General features: G+C 57.1%; 1 protein-coding gene across 2 annotated transcripts; it reads left to right on the forward strand.

Moving 5' to 3' along the window:
* The first annotated feature begins 318 nt into the window (after positions 1-318).
* Positions 319-25,255, forward strand: PTK7 (protein tyrosine kinase 7 (inactive)). Of its 2 annotated transcripts, none has more exons than XM_042893816.1 (20): positions 319-377; positions 14,137-14,430; positions 15,092-15,194; positions 15,649-15,839; positions 15,965-16,112; positions 17,138-17,268; positions 17,475-17,741; positions 17,933-18,066; positions 18,362-18,497; positions 18,611-18,730; positions 18,986-19,135; positions 19,397-19,547; positions 19,810-19,937; positions 20,071-20,274; positions 22,964-23,119; positions 23,290-23,522; positions 23,804-23,884; positions 23,965-24,116; positions 24,197-24,375; positions 24,541-25,255. In XM_042893816.1, the coding sequence occupies exons 1-20, from the start codon at positions 347-349 to the stop codon at positions 24,699-24,701; spliced, it is 3,150 nt and encodes a 1,049-aa protein (XP_042749750.1). In that variant the 5' UTR covers positions 319-346; the 3' UTR covers positions 24,702-25,255. The 2 variants fall into 2 exon arrangements, with proteins under 2 accessions (XP_042749750.1, XP_042749751.1); XM_042893817.1 differs by lacking the exon at positions 319-377 and adding an exon at positions 10,362-11,812.

A 25,255-nucleotide genomic window follows, 5' to 3' on the forward strand; every position in this document is an offset into this window, starting at 1 on the left:
GAGCGGGGGAACCGCGGGAGAGTCTCACCGGGACCCGCTTCCAGCTTCCACCTGTGGCTGCCCCGACCCCGGCCGCAACCGCAGGGGATTCGGGCAGCGGGAAGCGGCGGTTTCTCCGCAGCGGCGGCCGGGGCTCGGCGGCCTCGCGGGCACGGGGCACACGCGGGCTGGGGGCAGCCGCTCCGGCAGACCCGACGGAGGGCGGCGCTCCCCACCCTCCCCGGCCCCGCCCGGTTTCCGCCTGCAGGCCCTCCCCCGGAAGCCCCTCCCGGCGGCGGCGGCGGGCGGGGCGGCGGCGGCGGCATGGCCCGGGCGCGGGGTGTGCTGTGAGCGGCGCGGGGCGAGGATGGCGGCGGTGCGGGCGCTGCTGCTGCTCGGTGAGTACGGGCGCGGCGCTCCAACAGCCCGGGATTCGGCTCCGCGCGGCGCTGCGGGGGCTGCGCGCCCCGCCCTGGGAGCCCCGCGCTGGGGGGTGGGCGGTGGGCAGCGCCGCGTCCGGGGTCGCCTCGCTTGTTGCCGGGCCGCGCTCTGCCCGCAGCGGGTGGCACCGCGGCCCGCAGGGTGTGCGCGGCTCCGCACGGCTCCGCACGGCTCTGCGGTCGGAGCAGCTATTCGCTGAGTCGACGCTTCTGGAGAGGCAGAAAATCCCGAACGGGAGATGTCCTTCTGCGGGGGCCTCGAGCTCCTAAAGGAGAGAACCTCTGAGAAGAGGAGCGACCGGATGAGATCCGGCGTTAAGGCACTTGGGCGGCTCTGCTCGCTGAGCCCGGGCTGCCATCTGCCTCCCGGCGCTCCCGCCGCCGTGGGGATGCTGCGGCTGCCGCGCTGTGCCGGTCCCCGCGTGTCCCCGTCTGTCCCCTTGGCGCTGGGCGCACGGCCCGGATCTCGGTCCCCCGCGGCCACCGAGCGGAGGAAGGGAGAGGGAGAGGCAGCGGGCGGCCGGGCGCTTCACAAAGACGCGAGGGCGGTGAGGCCCGGCTGCGGGTATCTGCCGGGGGAACCTGACACTGGTATTTTTCTTTCCTTCCTTGCCATTCATCTGCTGGTCAAGCCGCGGAGATCAAAGCCGTCCTCCGGCAATTACACGTGGGCCTAAGTCAATAGCCGGACCCACACCTCTCTCGGTGAATAAACACTCCTTCCTCTCTGAGCGTTTCCAAGCGCAACCCTCAGAGCTGGAATGCGAACTATTCCGCGGAGCAGCGGGTGTTTCCACAGCCCTCCAGGTCCGGCGGCTCGGAACAACCGCGCATTTAGCAGCGGGCGCGGGTACAAACGTGCCCTTTGTGAGCGCAGGGAAACGCTCCCCTCTTCGGGTCGGGACCTCGGGGAGCGGGGAGCATCTCCCGTCTGCGGGGAGTTGCGATCGGGGGCTGCGAAAGCGGTCGACAGCGAGTTGGTTTGGGGGCACCGGGGTGGTCCGCTGCCACGTCCCGTTCCGTGCCCGCGGGATGTTTGGGGGCCGTCCGATTGCCGCTCGGTAATTCCGTGCTCCCGCTCAGGAAGCAGATGTTATCTGGTGCCGTGGGGCTGCAGCGCGGCGCGCCTCGTGCCCCGGCGTGCCCGGGGAGCGGTCCTGCAGCCGGGCTGCGAGGATCGGGGCTCCGTGGGAGAGCCGGTGGGTGGCAGGTGAGGCTGCTGCGGGGCGGCAGGCGCTCCGTGCGGCTGCTGTCGACGTCTGGAGGTGTCCCCTGTGAGCCCGCAGCAGTGCGGGCATGCGGTGTGTGTGGGTCAGGGCGCTGGCCGTGGGTGGACACGATGATCTTAGTGGTCTTTTCTAACCTTAGTGATTTTGTGATTCGGATTGTGCTGTCCAGAGGTTTGTCCCACGCTCCCCTTCAGCACGGGATGGGGATGAGCCATTGCTGCCCCACGGGTCACAGCAGGGACTCCATTTTGGGCCGTGCCTTTGTTTGGGGAAGCGCTCGGCAGCAAGTGCCATCGCCGTGTCTCTACCTGTGCTTCCTTCCCATCTGTGCATCCCCTGCCGAGGAGCCGTGGAAGATCCACAAGCCAAACACAAGTGCTCTTTGTTTCAAAGCATCAATTTGCGTTGGCAGCCAGGTCTGCAGCGCATGTGCTTTTCATTCACTTCTGCTCCGGCTCTCTGTTCCTCACTCTGAGTGCCAGCATTTTTTTCATTTTTTATTTTATTATTTGATACAAAAATGTTTTTCCTGAGCTTAAAAGGCTGAGCCGTGCAGTACTTCTAGCCTCAGTGTAAGCCTTGCCATTTCTTGGAGACACAATCCTTGCCTACACGTGGAAGAGACAGCTCTCCTGTCCTATGAGAGGTGACCGATGTGTGCTGTCCCAGCAGCAGAGAGGGAATGGGAGCTCAGAGCAGCTTGCAGCTTCCAAGAGCCGAGGCGGCAGACTACCACTGGCCTCCCTTCGTGTCAAGCAAAGCCCTGGTTGAACAGAGCAGGCTTCTGCTGAGTTTTGGGTGGTTGTGGGCTGGGGTGTGCTCTGCTGGGCCTCTGAGTGCCTTCATTGAACCCATTATGTCAGGTGGTGGAGACTTTCGTGAGGCCAGGACAGGTTATGGCAGCCTTTTTGTCCTGCAGGGAAACTGGTATGGGCAGACTCCTGTCTGGGAGACCAGGTGGCACAGCAGCTTTTGGCTGTGTGAACCCTCCAGCTCTGGTGAGCAAGATGGTGTGGGCTGGGAAAAGCAGCAGCACTCCTGGGGCTGGTGATGGGACTGGGAGCTCCTTCAAGACGAGGGACGTGGTTTAGTGGGCACGGTGGTGATGTGCTGGCAATCAGAATAGATGACCTTAGAGACCTTTTTCAACTGTAATGATTCTATGACTCTGTGGCACGGCTGGGATTTAAGCGACCTCCTTTCAGCTTCCATCCTAGAGGACAGGAATGCTGCTGGGTGCAGTTCAAGCCAGCCTGTATGGTGCCAGTGTCACAGCAGTCCCTCCAGCTCTGTACCCAGCTCCTAAGGTGTGATCGGCGCCATGGAGAGCCCAAGCCTCCTCCTGGCTGCAGAGGGCAGGGCCAGTGTGCCAGTGGGCAGCTCAGGCTGGGCAGTCCTCTCTGTCAAACACCGTGCTGGCACGAAATAGGCACAGTGTTGCTTAAGACCTCAGATAAACACTTTCCTCATTAGGATGGCTTGTTGGCTTCTTCAAGAGCACAAAGAAAGCCTTTGATTCCAAAACATACAGCGACTTTCCAAATGGTTAAAGGCAGGACATGCTGTGGCTTGCAAGTGCCTTTGTTGCTCTCCGTGCGGCGTGCTTTGGTGTGTGTCCCTGCAGCCCCAGGGAGGTCCATTGCCTGCTCTGTGGCAGCCACCAGCAGTGCCCGTGTCAGTGGGAGGAGAGGTGGTGTTCCTCGTCTTTCCCAGCAGGAACAAGAAGGACAACCAGCTGGCTGGTAGGGCTCCGTGCAGGGCTGCGCGTGCAGCTCTCCCACACCATCCCTGGGAGCAGAGAGAAGTTCGTGCTGCTGAGGAGAGGCTGCAGCTGCCCTGGAGAGGGGCCAGTGTGGATAGTCGTCTCCAGCAGCTGAAGATTCGTGCAGATCATTGCAGACCAAAGAAAACAGAGCTTCCTGCATGTTGCTCATTGTTTTCCTTGGTTCTTCTCCCGCCTTGCTGCCTGTTGTGAGCACTGAAAGCCTGGGAGCATCCTGAGGTGGTGAGTGCTCCGAGAAATGCCAGTCCCCAGGATGAGCCTTGTCCTGTAGCCCCACGATGGCTGGGTGTCATCCAGGCATTTAGAGGGCTCTGTGTCCTCCGGCCAGGTTCAAGCGGATGTTTAGCCAAGTTCCAAGTGAAAGGCTAGCTATGGAGATGACAGATGTGATTTCTCCACTGGGTTAACTACTGAGGGCTCTCCTGTTGCCCGGCTCTGAGCCGTGGTGTCCACATCCACTCATAGCATCTCTTGTGTCTTCTGGGAGCCAAGCCACCACTGGTGGGGAATGAGATATCAGAGGTGGGCTGTTGAGATTGCTAGGTGATTGCTGGAAATCACTGAGACCTTTAGGATAGAAGTTCTGGGCCTTTCTGTAATTCGGCACTTTGCATTGGGTGTATCTGCAGCAAACATTCTGCATAGTTATTGATTTGTGAGAGTACTCCAGAAAGTGCTCTGCTTACGTCTTCTTCCCACACGGTGACTTTTCTCCATTTTTAGCAGAGGTAATGTAGCAGTATTTCATAGAGAAACTGCCTTTTAATTAATATTATATGAGCACAGGAAATACTAGCTTCTCTGTCTACTTACCTATTTCTGTGGCTTTTAATATAGGTTCATAATTGGCCCTGATGAAAATAAATACGGATCTGTTCCTTTCTGTTCCCTCTGCCAATGGGGAAAGAGAAGGAGCGAGATGAAGCCTGCAGTCCTGCGGGGTGTGGTGAGAGGCAGGTATGGGGAGGTGTGGGTGATGCTTCATGCCCAGGAGGCAGACAGAGTGACAAAGAATGGGAATGAGCAGGCAGTGCGTGGCCGTCTGTGTTGATTAGTGTCCCCACAGTGCTTGTGAGCCTGTAGGAACAGGAGAGGCACCGCCGCAGCCGGTGGAGTGAGCCCCTTTCAGGTCTCTCCCCGGTGGCCTTTTGGCAGCTCTGTTTGTCTCCTGTGCTGCTGGGAGCACGGGGCATGTTTTGGCTGCTGGGAAGAGCTGGTGTGTCGTCGGGAGTGCCTTTCCCAGGAGCTTTTCTTGCCTTTGAAGGGAAGAGGAGCAAACAGGTCAAACCTGCATGAAACCAAGTGGAGAAGCAGGATGCTTCAGAGGCTAGCTCACCTCAAGGTGGACCCATGGTACAGCCTGGGCTCCAGCCTGGTTTTGACTCCATCCCTCTACACTCTCCTTTTGAGGCTGGAGGGATGGCTCTGGGTGGGCTCAGAGCCTCAGTATACGCCGTTCACCTACAGGGGTGGCAGAATGGAGGGGGATGCCAAGGTGTTTCCTTGTGCTGGTATCAGTGCAAGTTCTTGTCTGCACCTCCTCCTGGTGAGCCCCTCAGCTGCTGTCCCCTTGCTCTTTTGCTCCTGGGGTGCTTATGCAGCCTAAGTTGAGCCATGTCTACCTTGGGGTCTGCCAGGTAAGGAACCCCTCTGCCTGTCCTGCTCCAGAAAGCAAGTTTAGCAAGGCATCCTCACAGAGTGCATCTGAGGGCCAGTGCAAGTCTGGGCAGTTTTCCTCCCTCTGGTGTGTTAGGTGGCATCATGCACTGAAGTACAGCAGCTCACCCGAGTAGCTTTGGTGCCAAATGTAGCTGTTCTCCAGCAGGCAGGCCTGGGAGGTCTCACTGGCAAGGGTGTAGGTTTGGACAGTGAGCTGCCAGCCTGGCACCATGGCCAACAGCAGCAGCTGCTGTTCTGCGCCTGCATGGTGATGGAATAGCCAGCCTTCCTGGCTGTGTGCTTCCCCTCCTTGTGATGTTTCCCTTGTCCTGGCCTCCTCCTCCTCCTCCCCCCACATCCCTCTCTCATCTCTGCAGCTTGAGCTTCTGTTCTCTGGGCTGGCTGGGGCTCCTGTTTGCTGAAGGGGAGCACCAGGCTGCTCTGTAGAGCTTAGTCTGGTGTTTCCCATCATCTGCTGGAAAAGATGAGGAAGGGAGGAAAGCATGAAGCCCTGGCCAGGGGCTCCCTCCACACATGCAGCACTGTTGTAAAGTCCTTCTTGGCTGGATTTGGGATACAGGAGCCAGAGTGAGGGGGTGAAGATACAGCAGTGACAGCTACCATGATGCTAGTGTGACCTGGTAGGTCATGTGTCATGGTTGGGCTTGGAAATCTTGAAGGTCTTTTCAGGCCTAGATGGTTCTGGTCCTGATTATCATGAGACAAGTTCTTGAGTGGTCACAGAATTGTGGAATATCTGGAGTTGGAATGGACCCAACTCATTTTGCAAACTTTCATATGAGAGATTAGACGAGGTGTGTGACTTAACAAGAACAGGAGAGCTTCAGGCAGAGGCCACCAGCAGTGAATGAATAAATCAGCAGTCATGACAATCAACAGCAAATACCGAGGTCTGACAAAGAGCTTTCATAAAATCACAGAACACCCCAAGCTGGAAGGGACCCCCAAGCCCAACCCCCGGCCCCACACAGCACCCCAGCCCCAGTGTCAGTGGTGTCCCAGCGCTCCCTGAGCTCCGGCATCAGGGCTGTGCCCACTGCCCTGGGCAGCCTGTGCCATGCCCACCGCCCTCTGGGGCACAGCCTTTCCCTCACCCCCACCTGCCCTCCCCTGACGCAGCTCCATGCCGTTCCCTCAGCCCTGTCGCTGTACAGACAGCAGAGCTCAGCGCTGCCCTCTGCTCCCTGGGAGAGCTGCAGCTGCCATCAGGCCTCCCCTCTGCTCCTCTGCTCTGTGTTGAGCAAATGAAGATGATGCAATGCAATTTGGTTGCTGCAGGGTCTCTCCTTGTGCCCTGAGCCATCTCTGGTGCTGGCAGGACTTTCCTGGCCCTTCATTGTCACCTGAGCTCTCCTGCACCACCCAAGGGGTTTTGCACGGTAATGACTTTTGCATTCTCGAGGGCCCTCATTTAATTTTGGGGAAGCATTTTGCCATACTTCAAGGCCACAGTGCAGGGAGCACATGGCTCATCCTGACTTTACTTGACATCTGTCTGCTGTGTTTCCTTTAATGGGAGAGAAACAAAACAGCCTTGCTGTGTCAGCCAGAAAGCCTTGCCTTCATAGGATCGTGGAATCGCAGAATCATCTGGCTTGGGTAAGACCTTCAAGATGACCAAGTCCAGCTGTCCATCAGACCTACTGCATCCCATTGCTTAACCATGTCCCTTAGTGCCACATCCACACATGTCTTAAACAACTCTAGGGAGGGGGGCTTGCTGCTTCCCTGGGAAGCCTGTTCCAGTGCTTGACCACCCTTTCCATGAAGAAATTCTTAATGATGCCCAACTTAAGCCTCCCCTGGCACAATTTGAGACCGTTTCTTCTCAATACTTGGGGCAGGAGTCTGACATTCTCCTTGCTGCAGCCTCCTTTCAGGCATTTGTAGAGCAGTGACTCCTGTTGTCCTTTTCCTGACCATCCCCAGTTCCCTCAGCCGCTCCCCATCACATTTGTGCCCCAGACCCCTCGCAGCTCTGCTGCCCTTCTCTGGACACGCTGCAGCCCTCAGTGTCTTTCTTGCAGTGAGGGCCTAGCACTGAGCACAGCACTCGAGGTGCGGCCAATGCAGAGGGATGCTCACCTTCTAGTCTTATTAGCCATGCTATTTCTGATGCAGGCTTCTTGGCCACCTGGGCATTCTGCTGGCTTCTGTTCAACCCACCCAGACCAGATGTGTCTCCAACCTGCTGCGTGCTGCTGGTAGCACGCGTCAGCCATAAATCAGCGTTCCTGAGGAGGCCAGGGAATTGCTGGAGGGCTCCGAGAGCGCCTGGGAGAGTCAGTTGGCAGCACCAGTGGGTGCAGTGAGCTCAGCGCTGGTGCTGAGTCACCCTCAAAGCATGCGTGCTCCTCACTGGGGCTTGGCAGCCCAGCCGACACGAGGTCTGCGCGGGAGCCTTTGGCTGACGGGCCGTTAAGGAGGGTTTAATTGAGCCAGCAGGATTTCCAGCTCCAACCGCCAGGCTTGCGGCCTTCTCATCTTGCTTGCTGCTCTGTCTCGTGGGCTTGGTGGTATTGGCTCTGGCTTCAGCTTGAAGGTCGGGCAGCACCTGATGTACTTCTCTGCGGTGATCCTCTGCATTGCAGGGACAGTGGGCTCGGAGATCTGTGCCTCGTGGTGCGAGAAGGCTAGCTGGGCTTGGGTGGCTGTGGGCCACCACACAGCCCTGCGCACTGCATCCTTTCCCTGGAGTTGCTCCCACCAGGGATGCCCAGGCATCCTCTTGTGACAGCTGCCAGGAGGATGGGCACAGCCCTGCGCGCAGGGCATGGTTCAGAGCAGTGTCAGCCTGCCTTCCAGATGGCCGGGGAGTTGTTCTGACCGAGGCCAACTGTGCTGGTTCAGCAGCCCAAGCCAGCTGTGGGAGCCGCCGTAGCTGCTGGGATTCCCTGGCTTGGTGTAGCATCCCCACTGCAGGAGCAAGGTGCTGGGCATCCGCCATCAAACCAAGACTGCTAATGAATCCCTTGGCCTTGGAGACCACCTGCCTAGCATGCGGGCTGTCCCACCAGACTGGGAGCAGCCCTCCTCTTTCTGAGAGTGAGGAGGAACCTTCCAGAAAGGCTTCATCACTCCATGGGTTCAGAGCGGTGATCCTGGTGCTGTTCTGGACCTTGCTCCCCACCACCACCCTGTCCTCAGCCATGTTGTTTTGGGTGGCTCTGCTTTTATCCTGCTGCCTGGAGGCCACGCAGGTAAGCTGGTCCTCGTGCAGAGCTTTTCTCTGGGTTGGTACTGGGATGTTCTCCCACAGTGGATGTTTGAGCAGCTCCTGTTCCTGCTTCTGAACTGCGTGGGGTGGACTGTTCCCCTTCCCACGGCCAGCTGCCCCCAGCACAGTGCTGTGAGCACTGCCTCCATGACTGATTTACAGCCCTCGACCCCCCGGTGGCTTTGTTCTGCTTTCGTGCAGTAAGTGCTCAGAAATTTGGCTGTGCCATTCCTGAGGACGGGCCCTGGAAAGGCAGGGAGAGTTGCTAGCCATGGGGAAGAGAATCCCCGCAGCTCCCAGTCTCTCTGAACAGTGCTGGGGAGGCTAATGGGAATTGCACTACATGTTTATAGGGTTTTTTTCTGCTTCTTTTTTTTCTTAATTCTCAAGCTTGATTTGAAGGGTTGAGTGGAATTCTTGGTGGTTGCCCTGTGTGCGGAGGTTGGTGGGGAGAGGTGCTGTGGTCCCCACCACGGAGCAGCTGAGGCTCGATGTTCTGCAGGGAGCCAAGATGTTCCCAAACAAGGGCCTGCATCTGCCGTGCATTGCAGGGTTCCTGCTGTGGGCCGTGATGTTCTGTGGTGGCCCGGGTCTGGTGCAAATGCAGTCTTGCATTGTCACACAGGGATGGAGGTGAGGAAGGAGTGATCCAGCTCTGCAGTTTTCATCTGGGACCCAAGCCAAACTGTGGGATGTACTGTGAGATGAGCAGATGCTTCCAGCTGTTACAGGATTGGGATGCCTCTGTGTGTACTTTGAACTTGGGTTGCTTTATCTCTGGATCAGTAAATCCCACTTGGAAGGCTGCATATCTGGGTGCTTTGCGACAGGACTCTTGGAAGAATTTCTGGTCCCTTTTGGTTGCCAGGTGTGTGGCATGGCCAAAGGGACAAAGAGAGAGTGTTTTCCTGCATCCCTCATTGTCTTGGCCTGCCCTTGGAGCTCCTGGTGCTGGAAGCCAGAGCCACTCTAGCACAGCATCTCTTGGAAACGTGGGGTTGGACCCGTCCAGCTGTGCTGGCGACTCACATAGGGATAATCTTTTTCCCAGGCACGAGGCAAGTTTTTCTTTTTACTTTAACTAGAGTGGGACACATTGTGGTTTTAAAAGGCTAACATGATGGGTGCCCAAAGGCGTTCCAGATGTCGAGCTTGCTCAGACCAGACTCGCCATGCTCGGAGCTCTTTGCCTGCATCAAACCATTTCCATCTGGCCTGGCGGGGGAGAGGGGTTTATTGCAACTCGACCCATTTGAGAGGCTTTCTCAACTGGAGCCTCTCGCAGAGAGGAACGTGCTGGCTGGAAATCATTTGGAGATGCAAATCTCTCTGGGTGTTTGGCTTGGCTGCTGTTTCTGCAGTATCTGCTAAGCAGTGGAATAGACTGTGCACGGAGCAGGCGCGCTCTGAGCGGCTGCTTTACGTGGCTGTAGGGACCAACCCACCACGCAGTGGAGTTGCTTGTGTTATTCAGCTGTAATGATTTTTTTCTTGCCTTGCTGGTGCAAGTGAGTGTGCTGGCTCTGTGGTTGAGACCAGGAGGGGATGAAAAGCTGACCCGTGTGTCGTTCCGTGCCAAAAATCTGCATTTACAGGAGCGTGTTTGTAATGAACTGTGCCAGGAAACACATGGCTTGCTCGAGCCGTGAATGGGAGGTCTGTCCGGGGCCCTGCACACACTGAGAGCCTTGCCAGGACAAAGAGCAGATGCTGGCGTGCCGTTCTTGCCTGGTGGCAAGGCACTGCTGGCAGGAAAGAATGGCTGCTGGCTGTTTGGAGTGATGGACCTCCATGGGGGGAGAGAGAGAAAAGGGTGGTTTTCCATGTCTCGATGGAGATGATTTGATCCTGAGATTGGGGCTGCCCATGCCTGTCCCACATTGGGCCCCCTGGGGCATGGGACTCGAGGGTGAGCCGCTCGGTGCTTTCTGCTGAGGTTGAATGCTCTTTTCCTATGAAGGCTGCCTCTGGGGGGTGCTGCCTTGATGGCTGTGCCACCTGTGTGCCCTGGAGCCAGAAGGGGCAGCTGTACCCTGGAGGCACCAGGCCCCACGCTACCTGCAGGTGAGGGGAGTGGCGGTCCCCTCTGCTGTGTGCTGCACAGCCTCACCGCCAGCACTGCCAGCGGTCTGAGTGCCGCACTACAAAAAAGACGTGCCCAGATGTACCTCCTCTCTGCAGAAAAGTGGTCACTGCAGGGTGCCCAGGTCCTTCTGCAGTGTTTGAGGTCCTCTCTGCCAGGCAGCCGTGCCCTGTGCTACAACTCCCTGGAGGAGCTGGCTGGTTTTGCACCCAGCTCTTTCCATTGTATCCTGGTACCTTTGGTGTTGGTTTTTGTTTTCTTTTTTTGCCCTCTTCAGCTGAGCAGATGTGGAGCTTCCTGCTGATGGGAGAAGATAGTTCCCTTCTGGGGAGGATGCATGCAATGTGTATGCTCTGTGTTTTGCTGCCCTGAGTGCTGCAGATGCATTGTAGTTCCTCTCATCCACTTACCCAGTGTTAAAGGAGCTGGCTTGCACATGTGGCAGGGCAAAGGCAGGGTGAACTTTGCGGAATCGCTCTGGGAGGCAAGGCTGCAGGATAGCACTGCTGTGGCCTAGCTGCAAGCTGCAGAATCCCCACAGACCTTTCCAAACCAGGAAACCTTACAACCTTTTCCTAATTCCTATTCTCATGCCTTTAGCATGTTTGGTGGCCAGCAGCTTTGGGATTACTCACATCCTTACGTCAGCCGTGGTGTCTCAAGAGCCAGCTAACCTAGGCTTTTGGGGGTCAAAATGAATAATATGAGTCCTTTCTTTATTCCCTTGTGTCCTCAGCCCAGAGCTTGCCCAGCTCACTGATGCCACGATATGGGTGGCCCCTGGTGGGGAGGGGCATGGATGTCCCAAAGCGACATGCAGCACTGCTGCCCGCTCCCAGCTCTGCTTCCCAGCGTGGCTGTAGGTGAGCTGCAGGCACGGCAGGGATCAGGGCTGTGCAGCAGCTGAGGGCTTTGTGGTCGAGGCTGCATTCCCCAGCGATGTCGTTAGTCAGGGAGACAATGATCTTTTCGGATGGCTTCAAGATGCGGCCCGCCAGGCGGAGCAGGGATTGTGCTGCCTGGCCGCCTCGGTTCGTGCAGAGCTGCAGCAGCCAGATGGGCTTGGTGGAGTTTGGGAGGAAGGTGTAGGGGCCAAGTCTTGGGGACATCCCAAGTCCAAAAGGTGCATTGAGATCCGCTTGGTGGCAATTCAAGCCAGAAATGCAAGTGTTTGCGTGAGGGTGTTTTCCTGGGAATTTGCCGTTTGCAACCTTAAAGCGATGAAACTAATTTTGAGCAGGGCAGTATCTCAGTGCATGAAAGGCGCTGTGTTCCTGGATCTGGATCCTTGCTGTGAGGATGCACTTGGAGCTGGCATGTGGCGGAGCCTTCTCTCCTCTTCCCACTGGTGCCTGTCCCTCCCCTTTGTGGGGTCTGGCAATGCCACCAGGGGACCCACAGGTACCAGTGCTGCTTTCCTGCACCATTCACTCAACCTCCGTCAGCTGCCTCACCTGGAAGCTTCCATGGTTCCATTAAATACACCTTGGGTGAAACTGCGCTGGGTGTTTGCAAGCGTGCTGAGTTTAAAACCACATTTATCCAACTGGGCTGAAGCTTTCCTGAAGAGCTCTGTGCAGCCACAGCTAAAATGATTTTAGGCCAGAAACATGTGTTGAGGGTTTCTTCCCCCAGCCGGGGATGGTTTGTGTCACATGCACATGCAGCTCACTGGTGCTTGCCAGCGCGCGCATTTAGAAGAGCTGCTTGGCTGGGCCCAGCCACACTACGAGGGAAGGGCTCTGCTCTGGCTTGGGTTTACTGAGCTGGCTTCCTGTGCACATAGTAGAAGTGGTGTTGCATGAGTATTTTTTCAGGTGGCGATGCTGCCCAGCCTGGATTAGCTTGTGAAGTCGCACGCCGTGGTGGAGACGTCTGATCAGACAGAGCGGAGCCAGTTCTGCCCCCACCCAGGTGCTGCAGGAGCTCTCATCTGCCAACTGGGGTCACTCTGGAGGACTCCAGCAGCTCAGCCCTATGTGACCATTGCTGTGCCACAATGATGCTGAGGGCTCTGCTTCCCCTCTCCAAACACTGGGCTCTGCTTCTGTGAATTGAGAGCGTCCAATTCTGGGTTTCTGGTGTCTTCTACTTCCAAATGGCTGTTCCATATCCAGCTGCTACCCATACAATCATTAAGATTGGAAAAGGCCTCCACGGTCAGCTAGTCCAACATGCCCATAACCGTGATGGCTGCTAAACCACATCCCATGTTTCCTTACAGCCCAAATCTCACTCGTTGGGTTCCAGCTTATGCAGCCAGTGTTTCCATGGCACTTTGGATGCCACTGTCAGAACACAGCACAGGTCTCTGGCTCTTACTGCGCTTTGATGCTTACTTATCCCAGTTTGCTTTGGCAGGCGCACTCGATGAGGTTGTTCATGGCATGGATCTCACCTGACTTGAGCTGGTTGCGTCCGTTTCTGAGGTTGGAAGACACAAATGCTTCCTCCTATTTCACCAGGGAGCTGGATCCCAGTGCCTCCTAGCATCTTATCAAATCCGTGCTTCCCCTGTGGAACTCATACCGAGCTTTGTCCACGTTCCCTGTCCCTCTGCAGAGCTGTCCTCGTGCAGAGCTGGGAGCACATCGCTCCGGCCACTTTCTTCCTCTCCTTCGTGAGAGAGCACTTCAAAGATGTTCGACATCTGTCTGGCTTGGCTTCCTTCCTCACAGAGCGCAGTGCTGGGAGCACAGCCCTGCAGCTATTGGCGTGCGCTGAATTGCCCTTTGTCTGCTCGCCTCTCTGTGGCCAGCTGGTAACCAGAGCAGAGCGCCTGCATGGCTGGCTGCGGCCGGGCGGCAGCCGGACAGCGGAACGCTGGTGCTGTCCCCAGCAGCCACACTGAGCGCTGTCTGCAGGTCCCCCAGGCACTGAGGCTTGTTGTTTGGAGGGAGGATGCTTGGGTTTTCCAGCGCCGCAGGAAGCTGCAGCATGGCTTTGCTCGCTCGTGTCTTTTGCTCAATGAGCTCAGGCTTCACAGCTGGGTGGGGCTTGGGGCTAGTGGCCTGCTTCCTCCCTGCAAAGAGATGCTTCCAGCCATCCAGAGCCACCCCGTGGCTGCTATCGGGCCCTGTGGTCAGCCACTGCAATTTCTAGTTTAGATTTCAGCTGGCAAGTGTAGATGCTCTGCGCTGTGCTCCAGCAGCTATGTTCATTCCCAGGGGTGATCCTTGTTCCAGAGCAGTTTTTTGCTAGGTAATATCTGAGTATGTGAGATAGAGTCGTGGTCCCAAGGAGAGAGGGTTTGAGGAAAGCCTGGAAATAGTTCAAGTGTTCTGCTCTGGGATGATCTTGCTGCATGGTTAAGGCTTAGGGTATGTCCCAAAGAAGCAGATCAGGAGGGGTGCAAATACCTGAGCTGCCCAAAGATCCAGCTTTTTGGCAGCAGAATCCCTAGTCTGGATGCTGTGAGATGCCTCCGTGTGCAGGCTGGACATGCAGCAGCCACAGCTGGAACCCCATGGACCTGTGCTTGGCTCAAAGCAGCCCTCTCCACAGTTGCTGGGAGGTGAGAGCCTTAGAGCACCAAACCTCTTTGAATGTAGGTGCGGGAGTAGCCACGATTGATGAGCTCTACAGGGGATTGTGCTTTGGCAGATGTTTCTCCTCATGCTGCACTTTCAGCTAGAAACTAGAGACCAGTGTGAGTGGCAGTGCTTCCCCACTGCTCTCTGTGCATCCACGTGCTCTAAGTGTGCCCTCCTTTCTCTGTCCTGCAGCGGTGGGGGCTCAGGCAGCCATCCGTTTTGCCAAGGAGCCGTACTCACAGGACGCCCTGCATGGCCGCAGTGCCATCCTCCGCTGCGAGGTGGAGGAGCCGGCCTATGTGGAATTTGAGTGGCTGCAGAACGGGCTCCCCATCCAGGACACGGAGCAGCGCTTCAAGGAAGGCAGCAACCTCCAGTTTGCTGCTGTCGACCGGCATCGGGATGCTGGGAGCTTCCAGTGCGTGGCGAGGAACGTGCAGACCGGGGAGGAGGCTCGCACAGCCAATGCGTCCTTCAATATCAAGTGTGAGTTTGGGGCAAGGGCACGGTGCTCTCTTGGGAGGGTGTGGGACTGGGAATGCCTGCTGGTGTGTGGGGTGATAGTTGGACAAGGGCTGAGGAAGCACAGCATAGGCCAGGTGACTGGGGTGCCAGAAAATGGTCTTCAGTTGTACCAGGGGAGGTTTAGATTGGATATCAGGAAGAATTTCTTCAGGAAAAGGGTGGCCGGGTGTTGGAACAGCCTGCCAGGGAGGTGGTGGAGCCCCCATCCCTGGAGGTGTTTAAGAAGTGCGTGTCTGGAGTACTTTGAGACATACTTTGGAAATGTTAGGTTGGCAGTTGGACTTGATGATCTTAAGGGTCTTTTCCAACCTAAATGATCCCTCTCCAGCCCACACATCCATCATGCCTTCTAGGCCTTTACATCTTCTGATGTCGCCAGGGCTCTCAGAGATGCTGCCTTCCCCATTTGTATAGATGAAATGGGGATGTTAAAGCACCAAGCGCGTCCTGAGCGCTGCAGGTCCTTTCAGAGCCCATCTCATCCCTTAAGGAACAGCTACACAGGGCAGAGAGAGACATTTGCAGGGTGGTGTCCCTTTGCACCAAGCTGCCTGGTTTTTCCTGCGTCGGCACCCAGCTGTGCTCAAGAACCAGCCGCTTGAGGCTTCCTTTGATCGCGCAGGGATCGAGACGGGCGGCGTGGTGCTGAAGCAGCCGGCCAGCGCAGCTGAGATCCAGCCCTCCTCCACGGTGGTGCTGCGGTGTCACATCGACGGCCACCCGCGGTAAGGGTTGCCTCCCAAGGAGCCCGGCCGGAGGTCCCCCCCGCGCCTTCGCCGCGCGCTCTTCCCCTCTCTCTGTCTCTCTCTCCTCCTCTCTCCTGCGAGGACGCAGTAGAGTCTAGGGAAGGCGAAAAGCAGGATTGAGCCTGCGGCCGAGCACCGGGGGAGAAGGCAAACGGCTTCCTCGGAGCCGCGTAGCGAGGAGCACAGTAAGGACGGGCTGTCACAGCCTGGTCGCTGCGCTGCTTGGTGTGCTGCGGTCACTCTCCGTCGCTTTCCGATCATGTCCCGTCCACTTGGCTGCATGTCTCATAGCTTCGTGTGTGTGTCGGGGCCAGTGGTGGGAGCGGAGAGCCAGGGAAAGGGCCATCTCTGGGCTGTCCCCTCCGCACACCCACTCGCCAGGGAGCCCAGCAGCCGCTCGGCGCCCGCTCACCCTCTCGCCCCTGTCTCGCAGCCCCACATGGCAGTGGTTTCGGGACGGCGCTCCGCTCCCCGACGGCCGCGGCACCTATTCTGTCAGCAGCAAGGAGCGGACCCTCACCCTGCGCAGCGCCAGCCCCGATGACAACGGTCTCTACTACTGCTGTGCCCGCAGCGCCGTTGGCTCCGTGTGCAGCCAGGACAACTTCACACTGAATATCATCGGTGAGTCGTGTCCCCAATGTCCCCAGTGTCTGGGCCGGGGGCTCTGTTTTGGGTTTCCTGAAGCACAGTGTTAAGCTGCGGGCTGCTCTGCTTTTCTTACCCTCTGGTGGTCTCTGTTGCTGCAGATGAGAGCTTCCCCCAGGCGGTGATCGTCCCGCAGGACCTCATCGTGACCAAGAACGAAGAGGCCATGTTTGATTGCCAGTTTGCAGCCGTGCCCCCTCCCACGCAGGAGTGGCTCTTTGAAGACAGCCCCATCACCAACAGATCCAAGTAACAGGGACCCCAGTGATGTGGGCAGGGCTGGGAAGAGTGGGGAGGGGGCACCAGAAGTAAATGAGAGAGGCCAAATGCTGGCTATGCCCAAGGGCAAGTGTTCAACATCAGGCTGGCCACTGGAGTTGGTTTCTCAGCTTGGATGATTTGGGTTTGACATAGCCTTGTTCCTTATGTGGAGCCTTCATCAGCGAAAGACTTACAAAATGCTTTGTTCCTGAAGAAATCTGTGAGGCTGTGAGTCTGAGATGCCTGTGTGTGACGATCCCCAGCACTGGGGATGTCTCCCAGCCACAAATGTTTGTGTATGGTGATTCATGGAGCCAGCGCCCCAGACACCCACTCAAGACAGTTCGCAGAGCCAGGGACACATTCCAGTACCAGACACCCACAAGTGGTGTTCCCCAGGCTCAGGGATGCCTCCCAGCCTCCAGCATGCACGTGGCAGTTCACTGGGCTGATGGCTGTCTTGCAGCTCCAGCTGCCTGCATGTGGTGACTCCCAAAGCCAGAAACGCTTGTGGGCCCCAAACACCCATGTGTGCTGTGATCCCTGCAGCCTAGGATGTCCTTGCAGAGGTTGCCCATGCATGGTGATCCCCATGCATCTCCCAGCCCAGCCAGGTTGCCTGTAATGGGGATGTTGGGCCAGAGATGTCTCAGAGGGACTGTGCCAGGCAAGCGGTGCCACCTGGGGCCACATGCCCCATGGCCTGGCAGCTCCTGGGCGCCACCTTGTGCCCCTTTTTCCCTTTCCTGGCTGAGCCATCTTTTGGAGCTGGCTCATTTTGGGGTGCATCTTTCTGGAAGCCAGCTCTGCTCCAAGGAAAAGACTTCTCTTATCACATCTCCTTGATGAAGCCTGCATCTCACTTCCTCCTTCATTCTGCTTCCCTTGCCTTGGTTTGGCACAAAGACCTCCCCATTTGTTCTGTGGGTTGCTGTGGGACATCACGGGGCTTTGGCTCTGCCCCACGTCCTGCAGAAACGCCTCCTGAGGTCTGCTTCTCCCCTCATGCCCAGGACAACTGTGTTTGCCAATGGCTCCCTGCTGATCACCCAGGTGAAGGCCCGCAGCACCGGTGTCTACAAGTGCATTGGCCATGGGCAGAAGGGCAAAACTCTCGTGCTGAAGGCGACTCTGCGGCTGGCAGGTGAGGTCCTGGTGACAGGGTGGGCAGTGGGTCTCATAGCTGCACTGACCCTCTTGAGCTGTGGGATCACATAGTAACAGGCCAGTAAGCTGGTACATATAGCTTGTGCACGTTTTCCCTTGGCTGGTGGCTCCTGTGGGGACAGCAATGCTGGCGGGATGGCCACGCTGCCCTGTTTGAGCCCAGCTGTCTGTTGTTCCTCTCAGAGATCGAAGAGATGGCACCCTTCTCCCCGAAGGTGTTGACGGCGAACCAGGGGCACCGTGTGTCGTGTGCTGCCCCACGGGGTGTACCCATGCCCCAGGTCTGGTGGGAGAGAAACCAGGAGCGGGTCCCCACTGCTGGCAGGGTGTACCAAGAGGCAGAGCAGCTCATTTTCACCAGCATCACTGAGGCAGATGCGGGGACCTATACGTGCCATGCTGCCAACAAGGCTGGGGAGAAGAAACAGGAGCTGAGCATCACCGTGGCTAGTAGGCAGCTTTCTGAGGAGGGCTGGGAGCATTGGAAGGGGCTGAAGGGGTGGTCGGGGAGAGCTGGGGTGGGATGTGGCATTCCTGCATGTTTCATGACTGGTTGCAAACTGCCTATCCTGGCCAAGCTGGTACTGGCTGGATGGAGGGGTGGTGAATAGACCTGTGTGACCCCTCGTTTCCATGCTTAGCGGTACCCAAGTGGGTGGAGATGCCCAAGGACAGCCAGCTGGAGGAGAGCAAACCAGGATACCTGCATTGCCTCAGCAAGGCTTCCCTGAAACCTACAGTCACCTGGTACCGCAATGGCGTCTCCATCTCTGAGGTGAGGTGACAGGGCAAGCCCCCATGGCTGCTTTTCTTTGCACTGTGCTCAGGTCCAGAATGCCTGGTGCTGCTTCGGACTCTACCTCCATCCCCCTGGCACCTGGGGGCTCAGAGGGCTGTCCCTAGCCAGCCTTGTGCTCACGGGATGGTGGTTGGAGAAATGGGTCTGCGCAGGACTGCCCCTATCTAGGACTTGGCGTGGCCAAGCCCTGGATTGACAGAGTGCCACGGACAGGGTCTGAGCCCAGTGCTGATAACTGTCGTTTCTGCCTCCCTACCCCACCTCTGGGCAGGACTCACGCTTTGAAATCTCAGAGAACGGGACGCTGCGCATCAACAACGTGGAGGTGTATGATGGGACAATGTACAAGTGTGTGAGCAGCACACCGGCGGGCAGCATCGAGGGATACGCACGGGTGCACGTGCTAGGTATGCTGGCAAGCACTTGGTGTCCATTCCATGCAGGGAGCTCTCTTGCCTGCAGGGAAGCCTTTGGTGCCTCCCGTGGCCAGGGCACCTAACGGCACCTCTGTCTCTTGCAGAGAAGTTAAAGTTCACCCCTCCACCCCAGCCGCTGCAGTGCATGGAGTTCAACAAGGAGGTTACGGTGTCCTGCTCAGCCACTGGCCGGGAAAAACCCACCATCCAGTGGACTAAAACAGGTGAAGGGGACTTAGATGGGATCTGTCTGTCTTTTATATGGATACCGGGAGCTTCTCAGAATGGTTGAGATGGGAAGGCACCTCTGGAGGCTGTTCGCTCCAACTGCTCAAGCACTGCCACCTAGAACTGCTCACCCAGGACCATGTCCATATGGCTTCTGAACTTGTGTTGGCCCACTTCAGATGGGGGGAAGCTGCTGTGTGGCACAGTGTATCACCTGTGGCTGCTACATCCCTCTTCTTGCCGTCCTGCAGATGGGAGTAGCCTGCCATCCCATGTCAGCCACAGAGCTGGCATCTTGTCCTTCCACAAGGTGAGCAGGAGCGACTCAGGAAACTACACGTGCATTGCCTCCAACAACCCACAGGGTGAGATCCGTGCCACTGTGCAGCTGGTGGTGGCAGGTGAGGGTTCTTGAGCAAGCTTTCCTGTTCTGTTGGGGCTCCTGGGTGGCAGTTGGGTAGGTGGCATGTCCTTCCAAGGGAGGAGATGTCTGGCCTGACCCCAAGCTCTGCCCCATGCTGCTTGAGTATCTGGTTTGCCAATGTGTTGAGTACAACCCTAGAGGGCACGTGCCATGCTGCTGTGCTGGCCCTGCCCTCTTGCTTGTGCTCAGTGTCGCTCCCAGGAGCTGACAGCCTCCATGTCGGCCTCTCTGCCTCCAGTTTATGTCACCTTCAAGCTGGAACCAGAGCCTACAACTGTGTACCAGGGGCACACAGCCATGTTCCAGTGCCAGGCAGAGGGGGACCCCGTGCCACATATCCAGTGGAAAGGGAAAGACAAGATTTTGGATCCCAGCAAGCTTCTGCCCAGGTACACAGCCTCCATTCCAACTGGGACAGGATTCAGCCCTTGTCCCTAGCTAGAAGGGCACACAGTCAGTTGTCTCCATATCCGGGGGCCTGGGCTCTCTTATCTTCAGCTCGTTGATTGTTCTTGGGCACTGCATGGCACGGGATGCACAGCTGTTACAGCAGGGATATGAGGCAGTGCTGTCCTGGGGATACGAGGCTGCAGGTGCCCCAAGCCTGCCTGTGCCCTCTCATGTGTGCAAAGGGCTCTGTGTGGTTGGCAGGATTCAGATCATGCCCAATGGCTCCCTGGTCATTTACGATGTCACCACCGAGGACTCTGGAAAATACACCTGTATTGCCGGCAACAGCTGCAACATCAAGCACCGTGAGGCCTTCCTCTATGTTGTAGGTGAGGGAGGTGCCCCGTGCTGGGACGTGGCCTCCTGCCATCGCGGGCCCCACTGCTTCCCTCAGCACATTCTCGAGGAGGGTTTGAGAAATCCCTTTGTGCCCTGATGGCTTTGGTGCTCTCTGTCCCACAGACAAGCCGGCAGCAGAAGAAGATGAGGGACTCGGCAGCCACACGCCCTACAAAATGATCCAGACCATCGGGCTGTCGGTGGGAGCAGCTGTCGCCTACATTATTATTGTGCTGGGGCTGATGTTCTACTGCAAGAAGCGGAGGAAAGCCAAGAGGCTGAAGAAGCACCCGGAGGGCGAGGAGCCCGAGATGGAGTGTCTGAACGGTGAGGCCATCACTCTCGATGGTGGGGGCTTCCCTGGCAGCCCCATAGCACTGAGGTGGAGCGGATGAGGGTGAGCAGGGAGCTCCTGGGACACAAGGGGCTGCTGCTCACCCTTAGGGTCTCAGGCTGTTGGTTTTGGCTGTGGCTGGTGGCAGGAAGCTTCTGCCAGGTGAGAAATAGGCCAGGAAAAGGTGTTCTTCTGTAAACCTGAACCCAAGATACCTCTGCAGCATCATTTTCGCTTCCAAAAGCTGCTTTAGTTCTTCCTTGGGCATCATGTTTGTTCTTATGTCAGTGATCCCAGGGAGGACTTCTGAGTGATGGGGAGTGGTCAAGTTTGCTTCCTATGTAGTTCCCTGGACCTCTTCCTGCACCAGTTCTCCAGCATGCCGCCTCGGCCTGATTTCTGGCAGTTGCTGTGAGGTCCTGGCAAAATATCACAAAGGCGTTTGTCAGCTGTTTTCCCTCTCGTATGGATTCTTTGAAGTTGGAACCAAACCTCCAGAAGAGAAGTCTGGCTGTGGAACCTTCTGAGAGCCAGGATGCTCCTCTGCAGTTCTGTGCTCTAGTGCTGTCCCCTCTGCGAGCTCTTCACATAGACAACTTGCAGACAGCCCATGTGCCAGCAGACTCTGGCCATCATCCTCTTCCTTGGAGAGGATTTGTTTGAATCCTTTCTCTTGTTTCCTATTTTGTTTTGTATTTTTCTCATTTAATTCTAATCTGCCTTTATTATATTTTTCTTTCTATGCCAGTAGGCTTTACCTTTTCTTATTCCCTTCATGTGGAACTAGGTTAACTCTCAGAGAGTTATGTCCTCAGTAGTTGTAGCTCTTGCTCAGCTGCACAGATGTCTGCACTCCTCTCTGGCACTTCCATAGCCTCCCTTGGAGAAGTGGTTTGTGTTTTCCTTCCGATGGAATGACCCCCAACATCACTTGTGCTGTGGTCCCCGGTTAGCGAGGTGACCTGAAGTATCTCAGCTACACCTGGTGATAGGAGTTCCCTGCCTGGATACCAGCTGGCTTTGCCAGTGCTAGACAGATTGAACCTTCCTGTGGATTTGAGGTGGCCACAGATTTGCTTTCCATGGATTTTCTGTAAATCGATGTATTCCTAACAAGTCGGTCATCTTTTGAGGTCACATCCCTCATGGATGTGGCATGTGCACCCTCTGCTCCTCCTCAGTGTCCCTCCATCTGACTGTGCTGCTTTTTTGGGTGAATATGGAGGGTATTTGGGAGGTTAACCGCCCTGGAATCTGATGGGAGTATTGAATTTCCACACTGGCACAAGCTGATTTCTCCAGGAGGTGCTCACATGGTGCAGGCAGGTGGGCAAAGCAGGGCCTTGTGCTTGGTTCCCCTTTAATACTTCTGGATGCCCAAATGAAACTTCATCCCTCGTGGTCCCTTTGTTATCACCTGTCTTGTCAGAGCTCTGTGAAAGATGGGGATGTCTGCTCAAAAGCACTGCCACCCACTGGCGCTGTCTCTCAGCAGCAGAGTCCTTGCTCTGCAGCCTTTGGTATTTTCTTGGCACGGTTGCAGTGGTCTTGTATCATCCTCTTGGCTTCGGGCTTCTAGTCTTGAGACACCATCAGTCACTGCCGCAGACAGCAGAGGCTCAAACAGCCTGTAAGTGCTGTGCTGCTGGCAATTAGCATAGAAGCAGGGTGAGCGCAAGTAGTACGGAGCTTTGATTTATTGGGCAGATGGTGTTTTTTTGCTGTGGCCTTCTGCAAGCACTGCTCCAGCCTGTGGGCGAGGACAGTGTGTCAGTAGCCACAGCTCTGAAGTTAGCACATCTCAGTCTTCATGGCACCAGCCTGCCCATGGCAAAGCCAGGTACGACCAGGTGTTTTCTTGTTGCTTGCCACTAGGCAAGCTGAGATGGAGTGCGCTCAGCAATGCACGGTGATGCTGCACGTGTGTCACCTTAGCTCAGTGCTGTGCTCTGCACTTTACATTCAGCTCATAAAAGTTTTGCTTCCTAGTGCTTGGTCTGATACAAGCAGTACGTGCACAAAAAGGCACTGTTTGCTTTCTACACCACATTCTCTTTGCTACAAACAGAGATCTCTCTGCTTTCTTATGGCAGTAAAGATTTCTGCTGCTCACTCGCTTCTCTTTGTGTCAGGGAAGTTTCTAGTGGGCTTCCTAATCATAAAGTCTGCTGGTATTAATTGTAAGGACAGCACTCTTTAGTGCTGCTTTAATCCAGGTGGTAAAAGAAAGTCCAAGCTGCCCTGGTGTGGCGGGTTCCAGGATACAAGGAGGTAAGCATCACAGGAGCAGAAGGTCAGGTCAGATGGACCCAAGGGTTTCTTGGATGTTAGCATGGGCAGGGCCCACTCCACCTCATGTCTGATGTGCTCTGGTTGTGCAGACTTCTATCCACAGGCAGTTGTGATGTAGCCACCCCTGGGGGATGTCAGCGTGGTGTGGGACAGACAAGGCCAGATGGGGCTAGTTGGCTCTGGGACCAAAGCCATTGCTCAGCATCTGATTTCAGGGCTGGCAGAGGTGGGGCCAGACGTGAGCCCACAGGGAGCAGCTGTGGGGAGGGCACTCTGTGGGGCTAGGCAGCAGGCTAGGGTGCTTGAGGTGTCCAGAAGGGGCTGGTGCCCAGTGTGATGTTGCCAGCACAGCCTGGCAGGATGCTGAAGCCGTGTGTGCATCCCTTGCAGGTGGTACTTTGCTGCAGAATGGGCAGACGACAGCGGAGATCCAGGAGGAGGTGGCCTTGACCAACCTGGGCAGCAGCTCTGGGGCCAGCAAGCGGCACAGTGCCGCTGACAAGATGCACTTCCCTCGTTCCAACCTGCAGACAATCACTACCTTGGGTATGCTGGGCCACCCTGTCCTGCTTCTCAACAAGAAACTCCTGGTCTAACCTCCAGTGTGTGTGTGCCAGCCAGGAAACTCAGTGCACTGGGGCACAGAAGGTCCTGCTGCTGCCAGGCTACCTGTCCTAATGCATGCTGTATCCCTCTGTGCTGCTCTGCGCTTCCAGGTAGGGGGGAATTCGGTGAAGTCTTCCTGGCCAAGGCAAAAGGTGCAGAGGATGGCGAGGGCGAAACGCTGGTGCTGGTGAAGAGCCTGCAGACAAGGGATGAGCAGCTGCAGCTGGACTTCAGGCGCGAGGCAGAGATGTTTGGCAAGCTGAACCATGCCAACGTGGTGCGACTGCTGGGGCTGTGCCGTGAGGCTGAGCCGCACTACATGGTCCTGGAGTATGTGGACTTGGTAAGGGTCCTGCCAGCAGCTCCTGAGCCTGATGTGGATCATTGTCAGGGGAGACTAGGGCTGGTGGGATAGAAAGCCCTTTGGAGCATGGATGACCTTCTGGAAGCACGGGCCTGCTTGCCATGAACTTAGCCCTTAGGGAGATACTAGCTTGCCCTACAGGGACCAGGAGGGCCATGGCCCATGAAACAAGGCTCCCTGTGAGCTCACCATGTCTAGACACTATGGGGACCAATGAGCGTTGGTAGAGCATTGCCTCTGAGCTTCTGTCTGTCTCCTAGGGGGACCTGAAGCAGTTCCTGAGAATCTCCAAGAGCAAGGATGAGTCCCTGAAGCCTCAGCCCCTCAGCACCAAGCACAAGGTGAGCGTGTGGCTTTGAAAGCACCACAGCACTGGGGCTGCTGGGGAGGGCTGCCGGTGCCAACGTCTCGCTGGGGCCAGGTGTCTCTCTGCACGCAGGTGGCCCTGGGGATGGAGCACCTCTCCAACGGCAGGTTCGTGCACCGGGACTTGGCGGCCAGGAACTGCCTGGTGAGCGCCCAGAGGCAGGTCAAGGTCTCAGCCCTGAGTCTCAGCAAGGATGTGTACAACAGGTCAGCCGGGATCCCGGCGGGGGGCGGGGATACGGCATGGTGCCCATCTCACTCACCACCTGCAACTGTCCTGCCGGCAGCGAGTACTACCACTTCCGCCAGGCCTGGATCCCGCTGCGCTGGATGCCGCCCGAAGCCGTGCTGGAGGACGAGTTCTCCACCAAGTCAGACGTGTGGTCCTTCGGGGTGCTCATGTGGGAGGTGTTCACGCAGGGGGAGATGCCGTACGCCCCGCTGGCGGATGATGAGGTCCTAGCAGGTATGCGGTGCGCCTCGTGTGTTCTGGCCTCCGTCCTTTTCTTGGGGCCAGCCAGGCCGTGTGATGGGCATGGGGCTGAAGGTCCGCGTGGTGGATGCTCCTCGCTCCCCATAGAGGGGATCGTGCCTCCTCCCAACATCCCCTTGGCTTTTGCTTCTTTGCCAGGTCTGCAGTCAGGAAAGACGAAGCTCCTGCAGCCCGAGGGCTGCCCTTCACGCCTCGCCAAGCTGATGCAGCGCTGCTGGGCGCCCAGCCCCAAGGACCGACCCTCCTTCAGTGAGCTCGCAGCCGCCCTCGGGGACAGCCCAGCTGACAGCAAAGCCTGAGCACCTTGCTGGGGAAGGATGCGGCGGGGCGGGCGGGGGCTCTGCAGCTGCCCCCAGCGTTCCCGCAGCCTTCGCTGAGCCTGACCCCAACACACGGCACCAGCGGCTGCTGGACTCAAAGCACAAGCCAGTGTACTCCCCTCACACACCCCTCTCCTCCATGGGTCCAAAAAGCCCGTGGGCTGCTGGCACCGGGCTCGCCCTCCCCGCTCGCCACGTGCATATCTGTCCGTCCGTCTGTGCTAGGCATGCCTGCGGGCATGGGCCCGCCATCAGGAACCCGAAGTGCCTGGCATATGAAGGAGACGCTCCACCACCTTTCCCCACATCCCTTCCCCGTGCCTTTTTTTGTACGACTCCTGGGGGCAGCGCTCTCCTCCTCCTCCCCCCTCCCCGGCACGCTGCCTCCTCCCCACCATAGTATTTCTGTTACTGGAATGCAGCCTAGAGTGGGTTAGTTTGTTTGCTTGAGCGGAGGGTACCGCAGCCAAGAATGGTTGGGTTTTGTTGGGTTTATATGTGCTGCTCTCAATAAAGAAGGCTTTTTTTTTTTT

This window comes from Lagopus leucura, unplaced genomic scaffold (genome assembly GCF_019238085.1).
Source record: "Lagopus leucura isolate 7727_CA_CO unplaced genomic scaffold, USGS_WTPT01 1-21_obj-0_obj, whole genome shotgun sequence".
In the NCBI taxonomy this organism is placed as follows: domain Eukaryota; kingdom Metazoa; phylum Chordata; class Aves; order Galliformes; family Phasianidae; genus Lagopus; species Lagopus leucura.